Source organism: Physeter macrocephalus, chromosome 18, assembly GCF_002837175.3.
Source record: "Physeter macrocephalus isolate SW-GA chromosome 18, ASM283717v5, whole genome shotgun sequence".
Classification (NCBI taxonomy): domain Eukaryota; kingdom Metazoa; phylum Chordata; class Mammalia; order Artiodactyla; family Physeteridae; genus Physeter; species Physeter macrocephalus.
Window position 1 is genome coordinate 95,237,905 of NC_041231.1, and position 13,973 is coordinate 95,251,877.

General features: G+C 41.6%; 1 protein-coding gene across 1 annotated transcript in view; it reads right to left on the reverse strand.

The window, feature by feature from the left end:
* The window catches only part of CAP2 (cyclase associated actin cytoskeleton regulatory protein 2), a 119,524-nt gene that overhangs the window by 2,890 nt on the left and 102,661 nt on the right, over positions 1–13,973 (reverse strand). Inside the window, exons 8-12 of the mRNA XM_007129169.4 lie at positions 10,456–10,636; positions 9,193–9,368; positions 7,983–8,106; positions 7,802–7,884; positions 3,240–3,380 (exon numbers count right to left, since the gene is read on the reverse strand). Of these exons, the coding sequence (XP_007129231.3) occupies positions 3,240–3,380; positions 7,802–7,884; positions 7,983–8,106; positions 9,193–9,368; positions 10,456–10,636 (705 nt within the window). The remainder of the gene's footprint in view (positions 1–3,239; positions 3,381–7,801; positions 7,885–7,982; positions 8,107–9,192; positions 9,369–10,455; positions 10,637–13,973) is intronic.

Consider the following 13,973-nt stretch of genomic DNA (forward strand, 5'->3'; position numbering starts at 1 on the left):
TCTCTGTGTGTGTGTGTGTGTGTGTGTGTGTGTGTGTGTGTGTGTGTGTGAGACAGTCTGAGAAACCTAGTGTGTCTGTGTGTGTGTCTGTGTGTGTGTATGTGACAGTCTGAGAAACCTAGTGTGTGTGTGTGTGTGTGTGTGTGTGTGTTCTTAAGTACCAAGCCAGGTGGAGAATGCTCCAGAGTGGAGGCACCTCTTTGATGGTAACTGCACTACAGCTGTTCCCAGTCTTTCTTGGGAGTGACATGATAGTAATGTGATGACAGACCTTCTCTGGGAGACTGATTCCCTTCAGGATGAATCACCCCCACCGTCTACTTCGAGATTACAATGCCCATGGCAGGACCTCTGTATTGCTCCCTACTACCCCCAGTTGGAAAATGCATGAAGTGGGCCATGGACTGAAGGCACAAGATAATTCACCTATAGAGGGGAGACTTTACGTTTTCAGCATAAAAGCTCAGGTTCTGAGCTATACTCATCCTTTAGGTCAGTGGATTCCAATCTTGGCTCCACACTGGAATCACCCGGGAAGTTTTAACAAATACAGATGTCTGGATACCACATCCAGGGATTCTAGTTTAAGTAGTCTGGAGTGCTTGTCCAAAGCCCCATTGCTTTTTTTTTTTTTTTTTTTTTTGCGGTACGCGGGCCTCTCACTGTTGTGGCCTCTCCCGTTGCGGAGCACAGGCTCCGGACGCGCAGGCTCAGTGGCCATGGCTCACGGGCCTAGCCGCTCCGCAGCATGTGGGATCTTCCCGGACCGGGGCACGAACCCGCGTCCCCTGCATCGGCAGGCGGACTCTCAACCACCGTGCCACTAGGGAAGCCCCCCCCCATTGCTTTTCTTAGCAGTTCCAGCCAGTTTTCATGAAGCTGAGCCTTCTGCTTAAACAGCTGCAAAGGCCAGGAATCATCCTAATTTTTAGCTTTCCTCTTCTGAGGCTGTCCTGTGTTGGCTTTAGCTCGTCAGTATTTTTTATTTAGGTGGAGAGCCCAAGAGGAGATACTTCTATAGCTCAGGGTTAGGCTGTCCAGATACCTAGTGAAGCATGGCCCAATGCTTGTGGAGTTTTGTTTCTTAGACTTAGACAGTGAATTCTGAACTGCAATATGTGGTGTGTGCCTGGGTAGCGCTCACTGGCAGGCAGGGAAAGGAGAACATGGCAGCAATCTCGTTGTCTGCCTAAGGAGATTGACCTGAGTGCTGACTGCAGTGTAGACGGCTGCTGATTGACCCATAGGCTAATGGGGGGGGGGGGTCGCCTTTCAAAGGTGTGCCTAAGTTACATTTTCTCCCATCCTTCCCAGTTCACTGCTTCCTTGCACAGTTACAACCAGAGGGAATGATCTCTGGATTTACTTCTCTACTTTCAAGAAGCAACAACTAGGGACTTCCCTGGAGGTCCAGGGGTTATGACTTCGCCTTCCAATGCAGGGGGGCTGGGTTTGATTCCTGGTTGGGGAGCTAAGATCCCACATGCCTCTCGGCCAAAAAACCAGAAGGTAAAACAGAAGCACTACTGTAACAAATTCAATAAAGACCTTAAAAAGGGTCCACATCAAAAAAAAAAAAACAACAACAACTAATAGGAAGCAATAACTTGCTTTCAAATGGCAACAACCAGCAAGTCCATCACAATGCATGATGCAGAAAATGTATGTATTTATACTTCCTTTTCAATGTCTGAGAATATCTGCTTGCTTCTTTTAGAAACTGCTTTGTTGGGGAGAGGAGACAAAGAAAATACATGGTGGCTTAGGCTACCGTTTCTTAGAAGGGTCATTGGATGGACTGATAATATCAGAATCACCTGGGTATATTAAAACTACAGATTCCTGGGCCCACTCCAAGCCTCCTGAATCTAACCTCTGGGTGTAAAGTTTGGGAGCTGGTATTTTCATCAAGCTTCCCAGCTGATTCTTATGCTGGGTTTGAGAAGCACTGACATAAGAATACCTAACAACAAATAGGTCCACTTATTATTCCCTCCTTTCCCTCCTTTTTTTCCCCAAAGCATTTCTCCCTCTTTTCTGTTTGCCTCCACCATAGCAAAGGAAAATATTTAGTCCTAAATAATATGAATTCAGATGCCTGGTGTACTATTTGATAATAGCTGGTTCATTAAGGTAATTATTAGGAAAATGCTTTGAGAATCACAAATCCAGGACGGGGCATAGTCAGGAAACTAACAGGGGAGCAGATAGGTGAAAGGCCACTCCCTGAATTCCTCTCCTGCCTGTGAATTATTCTACAAAGGAAGCTCAAAGGTTGGGAGGTGATTAATCAGTCTCTAAGAATGTTAATAATGAAAAATTCTTTACAGTCTTTTAAAAGGTACTTACATAATCACCATCCCGAGGGATAAGTATATTCATTTCAGATGACTTGGCACTCACAATCTCACAGTCTAATGCAAATAAAGACTTTAAAAAGGGTCCACATAAAAAAAAAAAAAAAAAAAAACAACAACAACTAATAGGAAGCAATAACTTGCTTTCAAATGGCAACAACCAGCAAGTCCATCACAATGCATGATGCAGAAAATGTATGTATTTATACTTCCTTTTCAATGTCTGAGAATATCTGCTTGCTTCTTTTAGAAACTGCTTTGTTGGGGAGAGGAGACAAAGAAAATACATGGTGGCTTAGGCTACCGTTTCTTAGAAGGGTCATTGGATGGACTGATAATATCAGAATCACCTGGGTATATTAAAACTACAGATTCCTGGGCCCACTCCAAGCCTCCTGAATCTAACCTCTGGGTGTAAAGTTTGGGAGCTGGTATTTTCATCAAGCTTCCCAGCTGATTCTTATGCTGGGTTTGAGAAGCACTGACATAAGAATACCTAACAACAAATAGGTCCACTTATTATTCCCTCCTTTCCCTCCTTTTTTTCCCCAAAGCATTTCTCCCTCTTTTCTGTTTGCCTCCACCATAGCAAAGGAAAATATTTAGTCCTAAATAATATGAATTCAGATGCCTGGTGTACTATTTGATAATAGCTCGTCCATTAAGGTAATTATTAGGAAAATGCTTTGAGAATCACAAATCCAGGACGGGGCATAGTCAGGAAACTAACAGGGGAGCAGATAGGTGAAAGGCCACTCCCTGAATTCCTCTCCTGCCTGTGAATTATTCTACAAAGGAAGTTCAAAGGTTGGGAGGTGATTAATCAGTCTCTAAGAATGTTAATAATGAAAAATTCTTTACAGTCTTTTAAAAGGTACTTACATAATCACCATCCCGAGGGATAAGTATATTCATTTCAGATGACTTGGCACTCACAATCTCACAGTCTAATGCATCTTCACTGAGGTATATGTGGCAGCCTTCTGTTTTATTAATGGAAATTGTTGGCACTTTCCCCATCACCTGAAATAGAAGAAAAAAAATCTAGGGCCAAAGTAAATAAATAGAAATTCCAATGTTCCCAAATAAGTACAGTCCACAGGCCTAACCAAGCGTTAGGAATAGCTGGGTTAGGGCTGGAGAGGCTGGCTGATGACAAAGTCTCCAGGGTGAATTAGTAGGTGTCATTTGGGGACAGAATGAAAGGACCACACAAGGGGATTCTCAAACCTCAGGGTCTCTTTCCTGACACAAAATAAAGGGACTAATTTGAAAACAGCAGCTAAATGTTCAGAAAAAGTTTCACAACCCCGTTAGTGGATTTGAAACATATATTTGATTTCATGATAAAAGAAACAAGATGCATTTGCTTTCATGTGCTTAAAATTTTAGTTTTGACAAATCTCTAGGAAACTTGGATTAAAACACACTAATACTGTCACTTAAGAGTAAATAAATTATTCTGTAATTGAGAAGATTTTTCCTGAATCTAAATAAGAATAAATAAGAAACACTACAATTCTTTTCACATAAGTCCTTTGCTAGATAAAAATCTCACCGGCTGAATGTGAAGCTTAAATGAGATAATGAGTGTCTAGGTATTCTGAAATGTATTCATTTCAGCAGCCAAAACTGGAGACTTGGTTCAGGCTACTCACTGTATAGATAAATAGTACCATACACAAGAGGAGGTGGTTCTTTGTATTGTTACAAATATCAAGTGCTATAAACATTCTGATCAGTTTTAAATTTCTTTTTTAACAGTCAGTTTTCAGACATTCCCCCCCCCCCATCTCTACAGGCACAGACTATTCCCCCAATGACCATATTACAACTACATAATTTTCCTTCTTGTAATGGTAATTGAAGCGATAACGACATCTCCTCTTTCACCCTGAAGAAAAGGCTGGGTTGCAAATTAAAGGAGCAACTCCTGTGATGGTGAAGGTGATGTAAAGAATTCCTTAGGGGAATCTAGCCAGGTCACCACACTTCTCTGTTTTCTCCTCTCCCCACAGAAACAGGACACCAAGTTGGAATTGAGCCCCAGTGCCAAAAGAAAAAAAAAAAAAAAAAGGCAGAGGTAGTTTAAGGTCAGGTAAGCACAGGGCTTTGCCATAAATAAAATAAAATAATACCTATATGTATATATCAAGAATGTGTCAGAAGTAATGTTTTGGCAATTTCTAGGTTTATTTTATAATGATGAAGAGCATTTCCATAGCAACCAGAACTGTATGAATACCAGGCAAGCAAAGGGAAAGAAGTAAATTGTCAGAGTGTCTTAGGAGATTCATTTATGAGACAGAGTGGGGTCACATGAGGATAGCACATTTAGCACATAAAATGCTAAAATATCTATGTATCTGAAAACCTGAAAAGCAGTAGACTTTTTAAATAGCCCTGAGAGGATAAGAATTGTCATTTCCACATCATTTTTAGTCAGTATTTCCTTAGAGTAAATTATATACAGTACATGCCTTTTTTCCCTGGTAGTCTGTAAACATTTTGAGAACAGAGATTGTTTCTTATCAGGAGAACTGGACTAAAAAGTAGCTCCTCTGTTGAGTGACAGGTGATATGTGACCTTGCCCAGGCCATTGCTCTAGCATTTAATACATTTATCAGGAGAACTGGACTAAAAAGTAGCTCCTCTGTTGAGTGACAGGTGATATGTGACCTTGCCCAGGCCATTGCTCTAGCATTTAATACATGTACCTGTATTCTTTGTTTTTCTTAAATTTATTTCTCTATACGTTTAAAAAAATTTCCACATAATATCTTAGTCTCCTCTCTCCCATAATTTGTACTATTTTTCTAGGATAGTTTGCCAAAAAACAGAATTACTGAACTAAATCATATGAACTTTTCTCTGTGCTCTTTTCTTCCTTTCAATCTTTTTAACAGCATTATTGAAGTAAAATGTGAAAACATAAAATTCACCTACCTTAAGTGTACAATTTAATGATATTTATTGAATTTGTGCAACCATCACTTCAATTCAGTTTTAGAATATTTCCATCATCCCCCAAATATCCCTCATGCCCATTTACAGTCAATCTCTGTCCTCATCCCCAGGCAGCCTGCACTAATCTGCTTTCTGTCTTTATTGTGTCCAGGCCCTTTTAAAATAGTTTATTAAATGTTTTAAATAGGTAATGACATTCACTTGGTTTGAACATCCAGAAGTTTGAAGTGTTCAGTAAAATGTCTCTCCCTTGTTTCTGAACCACGTCGCCAAGTTTCTGTCCCTCTTGGACAGATAACCATGATTTATCCTTCCAGATTATTTTAAGGCCCATAGCCTTAAAAATGTATATTTCAAACATAGAAGCATACAAAGAATAATATGACAAAAATGTACATATATATATGTCTGTTAAACAGCTTTATCAGAGTTTAACATTTTGGCTCATTTGCCTTTTTTTTAGGACTATCATCTTACAATATAGTTGAAGCCCCCTCTCTACCATCCACCATCTCACTGTCCTCCTTCCTTCCCTGCACAGATGTAACTACTCTTCTGAATTTTGTATTTACAGTTCACAGCAGGTTTGTCTCTTGAGTAAGGTGAACTTGAGCCCTCATAAGTATATTTAAAATGTGAGTATTGTTTTGCATGTTTTTGATCTTTATATAAAGGGACACATTATACAGTGCCTACTGTTCTATAATCTGCCTTTGTCACTCAAGGCTGCTTTTGAGATTTCCCTATTTTTATACATGTAAGTGTAGTTCATTTATTTAACCTCTGTACAGTATTCTATTAGGTGGATTTATTTATTCATTTACCAGCTGGTGGACATTTAAATTGTTTTTGTTTTTATTGCCATTACGGATAATACTGCAATAAACATTTTTCCATGTCTCATCAACATTTGTACTAGAGTTTCTTTAGTGCACACACCTAAGAGTGAAATTGCTTGGTTACAGGCTATGACTGCCTTTGACTTTATTAGATGGTGCCAATTTGCTCTGCACAGTGAGTGTAACAGTTTACTCTCCCAACACTGATGTATCAGGGTTCTCATAACAACTCTTGTACCATGAGACTTTTTAATATACAGGCAGTCCTCAAGTTGCACAGTTGCGATACGCATGCGTTTCAGCTAACATGCCCCTTGCAAAGTAAGGACAGCCTGAATTCAAAACTGATGAGTGTAAGAAGATACAGCTAATTAATCTGCATTTCTTCTTCTACTAGGCAGGTTGTGCATATGTTCATATATTTATCAAATACCTCAGTTTTTCTTCTCTGAACTGCCCTGATATTCTTTGCCCATTTTTCTACTGAGTTGTTAGTCTTCATCTTGATTTGTGTTAAGTTCTTTATAAATTCTGGTTATAAATCCTTTTTGATTATCTGCATTGCAAGTATCTTTCTTCAATCCATGCCTCATCTTTCAGCTTTGTATATGATGTCTTCTGTTGAACATATAAATTTTAACGTGGTTAGATTCACCTGTCCTTTTCTTTATAGTTTGTGCTTTTTGACCCTAATTGCTTTTCTACTCTAATTTTCTTTTGTATTTTATTCTCAAAGTTTAAAAGTATTTCTTTTTACAATTAGGACTTTACTTTTAAATATGCTATGAGGTAGAGATTAGATATTTTTTTCCCACATGGAGGGTCCTAAAATACATCTCCATGTATGTGCCAACTATTGAATGTACTACTCTAGTTAAAAGGGGCAGTGGTGAAAAGCCTAGTAAAACCAAAGAGAACAATCTATAAAACTAGAAGCCAATTTTAACAAACATTATCAGGAAGCATCAGATAATAAGGAGTGATTAACAGTATGAAAACGGTGTAATCAAAGATAGTAGTTATAGCTGGCCAAAGTAAGAAGTCATTTAGCTTCTGGCATATTATAAAATCCCATTTGGCTAAATCAATATTGCTAAAACAGTGCAGATTTTCTTCTGTTTTGCAGATTCAATTGCAATCCTGCTTTCCAAGTTGTTTTTCTGATGATCTCATTGACTCTTCAGAAAAACTTTACCCAGAACCAATTTTTCCTGAGGGAAATAAAGTCTCTTCGGCATGGTACTATTACGCTAGGGGGATCTCTTAATATTTTGGTTCACTCATTAGTTGACTCACTCCAATCACCCATTCATCAAACATTTATTGGACACCTACTATGTTCAGGTACTGTGCAAATTTCTGGAGCTGTAAAGATTAACTGGCTGTTCTTGAAATAGAAATGGTAAACTAGTAATTGCTGTGCAAGATAGGATGTGTTATAAGAGGTTGAAAAGGGGGAATTAACACTGTCCAAGAAGTAAGAGAGGGCTTCAGAGAGGTGAAGACAGAGCTGTGTCTAGAGGGAAAGAGAATAAGAGTTTTACAGGTGGACATGGAGGGCCCCTTGTAAACAGAGGGGAATGTCTAGGCAAAGCCATAGGTGGTGGGGGCCGGGAATGGCTGAAAGGGTCAATTACCTGCATCTGAATGTCCTTGGAGTTGATCACTTCCACAATGCCCACCACATTGTCAAACACAAGGCCAAACTTCTTACAGCTGTCTAGGGAAAAAAAAAACAAACCAATCTACTAAATTCATACAGCATATTTACACAAAGCAGCTTATCACAGTAGGCACAGACCCATAATTCTGCCCTACCAATTGTAATGGAATTTATTTTCCCTTTTATCTGTAGAGTAGACTTGCTGCATTTGAAAATGTAAGCCACCTGTCTCAGTTCAGTCTCTGAAATCACAAGGTCATTCCTGTCCTCTTGGTATTCCTAAAATTAAAACATATGCAAATATTAAATATAAGGATGCATAAATTAAGTCCACCGCATGCTGAAATTACTGCGGAGCATTCACCAGTTACAGCTTCTCAACATGTTCTTCCTTTAGGAACCATTTTTTTAACAGACCAAACAGCAGGTCCGACTTTGTCACTGTAATGTTGGGAATGAGAGAAACGGCTGCTTGGAAGGGGGGTCGGTGTCAATTTGTGATTGTGATTGTCAGGCATCAGGCACGCTGGCTAGTGGGCGGGGGCTGCAGCAGGGATGTGAGGGCTTTTGGTTGAGTCTGGCCGCTAAGTCTGGACTTGATGCTGCAGCACTATCTGCAAGTAGGAGTGGGACAAATAGACTAGCAAGGGTCACAACAGTGGTCTAAGTCCCAGTGTACTTTCAGACCACGACAACCTTTCTGGGGACTCTGTTCCTCCATCTTTAGGGAAGGCCCCTGAACTGGCAGGGGGCACCAGCTTCCATCCACATTCAAAGTGTCTTTGTCCTGCTCAGACAACAGTGATAGTGGTGGGTGACGCAGTAGGTTATATCAGCACCTCGGTCAGTGGAATAGGATGAAACATCCTACAGTAGATCAGAATGGGGCACAGATTAAAAGTTTCCAGAAAGAGGAGTCAAATTCATAGAGACAGAAAGTAGAAAGGTGGTTGCCAGGGGGTGATGTGAGGGGGAATGGGGAATTATTGTTTAAGCGGTACAGTTTCAGTTTTACCAGATGGAAAGAGTTCTGTGGATGGATGGTGGGGATGGCTGCACGACAGTGTGAATGTACTTAATGCCACTGAACTGTGCACTTAAATGTTAAGATGGTAAATTTTGTGTTATGTGTACTTTACCACAATTTTAAAAATAATTTTTAAAAAGTTGAAGAAAAAATGCATGAGAATAATGAAGACCAAAAAACATTTATGGAAGCATTCAGAAAGGCTCTGGTTTCTAGTCTAGCTAGTGACTTTTGCCTCTGTCATTTCATTGGGAAATCCTTAGGACACGGGTGAACAGTTTAGCCATCGTTCCTTTCATCGGAGTATGTCAGAAATAAAGTTAAAGGGCTTCACTCACCACTCTCCATTTCTTCCCTTCCAACTCTAACACAGGAGCATGTTTCTTTGGAGGATGAGACTGGGGAGACTTGGGGCCTGGAGTGTGGCTTTTGGTAGGAGATGGAGTTTGTCCTCCGTGAGTCCGGAGGCTGGGATTCTTATATGTCTTCTGGTCATCTGTAACATGCCGGAGCCCTGGGAAGGTAACACATAGACACATTTCCTACATTTTATGCAAAGGGAAATGTCCCTAACTTCTTGTATCAACATGATGTAAACAGCACAGGTAATGCTATTTTCATAACAGTCGAGTGTTTTCTCAAGGTCAGTATGCAGAGGCTGAGACCTACATAAGTTTAGAGTTAACAGAAGCCCTGTAAGTATTTTTTAATTTGAGGAACCTCTTTTTTTTTTTTTTTTCGCTCCACCACATGGGCTGCAGGACTTTAGTTCCCTGACCAGGGATTGAACCCTTGCCCCGTGCAGTGGAAGCTTGGAGTCCTAACCACTGGACTGTCAGGAAATTCCCCTTGAGGAACCTCTTCTTGAAGGAGATAAGCTAATAGATAAAAATTATGCAAAATGCAAACCCCCTGGCCAGAAAGGATCCCATGATTTACTTCTGTCATAGCTAAATCATTTCCTAGATACAGTCTAAAAAGTTAGGGCATTTCAGTAAGCATAGGTCAGAGTATGGAATCGACTTAAGGGTTATGAGTCCATTCCCTTCCTTTGCAGATGAGGGGACAATGCAGCCAGTTGCAGCCAGAGAAATAGTTAGAAGTTTTGGTTCTTAGCTCCCAGCACAGCACACAAGAACACTTATACCATAATTCCTATTACCCATGCAAAGCAAAAATACATCTGCATAAAGTTTTTGGCAACATGAATTTATTAAGCATATGATTTAAAAAATTAACCATTCACAAAGGTAGTTGAATGATATAATTCTTTGACAAGCCCGTACACCTCTGAGGACAGAGGTTCTACTATTTGTCATTTTTATTTCACTTGATCTTGATGCCTTGATTGTAGCTGGTGCTGAAGCGTCAAGGGCTGAAGTGGTGATACAGTGCAGTGGTCCATTTAGAACCTAGAATCTCTGAGTTCTTCCTTCTGATCCACCCAACAGCCCACTGAGCCCATCTACCTTGAGATGAAGAACACACAGCTCTCCATGTAGTAGGGACTGGGATGCAATGATGTATCCATCACCGTGGGCTCTGAGGGATCTGTGTGCCTGAAGCCAGAGGGAGACAGCCTCAAGGTCTGGTTTTCTCACCTTTTGTAATTGCTTCCCCTTGGTTAAGTTGTGCAAATAAAGCTGAGCGTGAAGGAGAGGACTCCTCTCTTCTGCCCTCACTCTCAAAAAGTGGAGGTGGCCCTGGAGGAGGTGGAGGTGGAGGAAGGCCAGGTCCAAGGGAGAGGACAGACAACGCTGATGCAGTTGATGCTACTGGACCCTGTGGGAGAGAGAAGACGGAAAGCACTCTATTGAGATGATGTCCTTGCTGAGAGCTGGGATTCTGCCAACATCACTTAGAACCTGTTGTCAATGAGGGAGTGGGGTTCGAGATTCACAAAGGGCACCGAGGGGTATACCTGTGCATCATGGGTCTGTTTGGGAAGACCTGGGACCAAGTGGGGGTTTGCCTTGGGAACAGGGAGCATCGCGTAGTTGTACAGCCCTGTCGGTAGAAACTGCATGTGCCAGATTCACACTGACAACTCAGAGGCAAACTAAGCCATCTTCACAGGTTCATGTCCAAAGCTCAGGATATGAATGAAACTGGGCTTTGGCCAATTGATAATCATAAGAAAAAAGCAGTCCAACTAGTAAGAGGATTCTTTTGGGGACACTGGGAATTACAACCACCAATGAGAGAGAGAGAGAGAGAGGAAAAATATTCAGTGGTTAGCTTTATGAGCAGCTAAAGAAAGAGATACTGAAACTCTTTCTCTGCAACTCATTTTTCAAGTAAGTATGCCTCAAACCGAACCCCAAGTGAGGACCACATGTGACCTGGATGCCTGTCAAACATGAAGGTGATCAGGGTCCAGGATGCTTCTGATGGTTTGGTTCATCTAATGCTGACTGTTAGTAAACCAGAGAAAACTGTATTTTGCCTGAGCAAGACCTATGCTTATTCTCTTCTCTGCTATGTGAAGTGCAATCTTTGTTTTCAATATGAAGTTTTAACAAATTCAAATGTCAGTGAAAGGTGATAGATAATAGAGGGATTTGTTTCAATGTTTTGAGAGGACCCCATAGACGAAGTTGTCACAGAGCTTAAAACTAGTAGGATAAAAACACACATATACAATAACCTTGTGTTATGTACCATTTTACTTTTAAACCCTGAAGTAGAACTGTATGACTATGATAAAGAATGAGAAGTTGATTCAAGTAAAAAAACGGGAACTAAAAAAATTGAGACTAAGCCCACCAGGGGCTTCCCTGGTGGCGCAGCGGTTGAGAATCCGCCTGCCGGTACAAGGGACACGGGTTCGTGCCCCGGTCCGGGAAGATCCCACATGCCGCGGAGCGGCTGGGCCCGTGAGCCATGGCCGCTGAGCCTGCACGTCCGGAGCCTGTGCTCCGCAACGGAAGAGGCCACAACAGTGAGAGGCCCGCATACCGCAAAAAAAAAAAAAAAAAAAAATTGAGAGTGATGAAAACGTGCCTGAGGCTTATATATTTTCAATATCAAATACGAAATGTAAAATATCACAGAAGTGCTAAATATTAACAAAGACAGCAGATCCTTATTTTCATAAACAACGCAGTATTACAAAGTGTCAATATCAGGAAGTTTTAACCTGTGGTAGTTTTCAGTTGAAAAAAAAAATCCACTCTATTTTCAAAGTACTTATACAATCCCTATTAAGTGTAGAATTACCCTGAAAATAAAAGGTTCTTCTCTTACTGAGAACGCACATCTTAAAAACTGAGTAGGCTGGAGGTCTCGTCTCCTGAAATGATAATTTGTGGTATTTTTTTTTGTTTATAAGGAAAAACAGCCTGACTCCATCAGGATTCTTGGGTCAAGTAGAAAATGACTGCACAGTTCTTGAGACTAACCGATTTTTTTTTTTTTTTTAGCATTTTACATATTTCCTATTATGTTACTGGGGTGAAATTTGAACAGTTGCTCTGAATCATAAAGTGTAAAATATAAGCTTTGCACATCAAACAATATTCCAGTTCCAGACACTCAGAGCCACGACATATTACTTTTACTCACAAGCACATAATAACTCAAATAGTCAGCCAAGGGCCAGGCTCCTCTCCCACATCTGAAACACTGCAGCTTTAAAGTTCTCCTATTTTGTGGAAAGGGGAGACAACACCGGCTTCTAAATCTTAGAATGACTTAGATGGTTCCCTAGCTCTCAGCATTCATTCTTTAATGGCTCTCTCCAAGAGCCATTAAAGGACACTGAAACCAATAAGCCACATATTCAACTTCTTGGAACTCTGATACATTCGGATAGCTGACCCAGGAACACCAAACAAAGGATTTACTGCAACAAGTGTTGACTCTAAAAGCCAAAAAAAAAGGAGAACTCAGGACCAGCTGAAACCTGCCATTGGCTTATCCGTTGTGCGTTCTGGCTCATTCCTGCATCGGCCCCAGAGAGAGCACACGCCTGGGCTCTAGTTTCCAGGGTGACTTGACAAGCAGTGCTCAGGGGCTTTACCGTACACAGTGTCCTCGAGAGCAAACTCAGAGAGTCCCTCACCAGGCGCGCATGAGCTGCCCCTTGTGATGAACTTATCTTCGCCTCCTCTCCTCCTCCTGCAGGCAGGTGGGACCAGAGCTTTCCGCGTTCTCACGTGCCTGGCATGAGTGGCAGCCGCATCGACTGGAATCACAGCCCGACTCTGTCTTCAGGCATCCCGGTGAAACAGAGGGGAGATGGGCCGGCAAGGGAAGGCAGCCAAGAATTCTGGAAAAGCTCATACGTGCCAGGCACTGGTTGTTTCCACTCACCTAACAGATATTTAATGCTCAGTGGAGGACAGGCTCTATGCCAAGGGGTTCCCAAAGTTGTCCGAACATCAGAATCATCTGGGGATCTGTTAGAAGTTCCCAGGCCCTGGCCACGTGGCAGGAACACTCTGGGGAGGCAGCACACGGGCATTTTCTGAAGCTCCCCATAGGTGATTCCAGTGTGCACACAAGCGTGGGGACAACTCCGCGTGCTTGTGCTGAGCTTCATCTTCGTCATCACAACCACATTACTAGGATTGAAATCCCGCTCTCACAGAAGATGAAGCAGGAAGCCAGAAAGGCTGACCCAGTATTAAATGGCCAGTAAATGGCAGGGACATAATTCCAGCACATACCTGCTTGATTCTAAAGTCTTCTTCAGGGAAATCCTTTATGCTGTATTCAGATGTTAAAAAAAAAAAAGTCACTAGTCAAATTAACCAGAGGTATGGGCGACCTTACACATATGTAGTGTTGCTCTTGGGCCTCTGGCTTAAATATACATGAAGTGTCGGGAGGCGGTGTAATAATTTAATTTTTATCTCCACTACTCCTTGCTCCCTCCCTCTAATGCCTTAGCAGCTGACTGGGCTCCTATGGCCAACTCTGGAGCCAGGCTTGATCCCATGCGGATATGTCTTGAGTACTGACACTGGCACCTCAGCATCAAGTCACCCTGGACGCTAGTTTGTTCTGACTCTGTGCCTGCATTCTAGCAACTGGACTCTTGCCTTATTCACTTTTCCTGAGTACCCACTGGTGCCAGTAATGGGGTACTTGCACCCAAATCTCAGTTTCCTGCCTA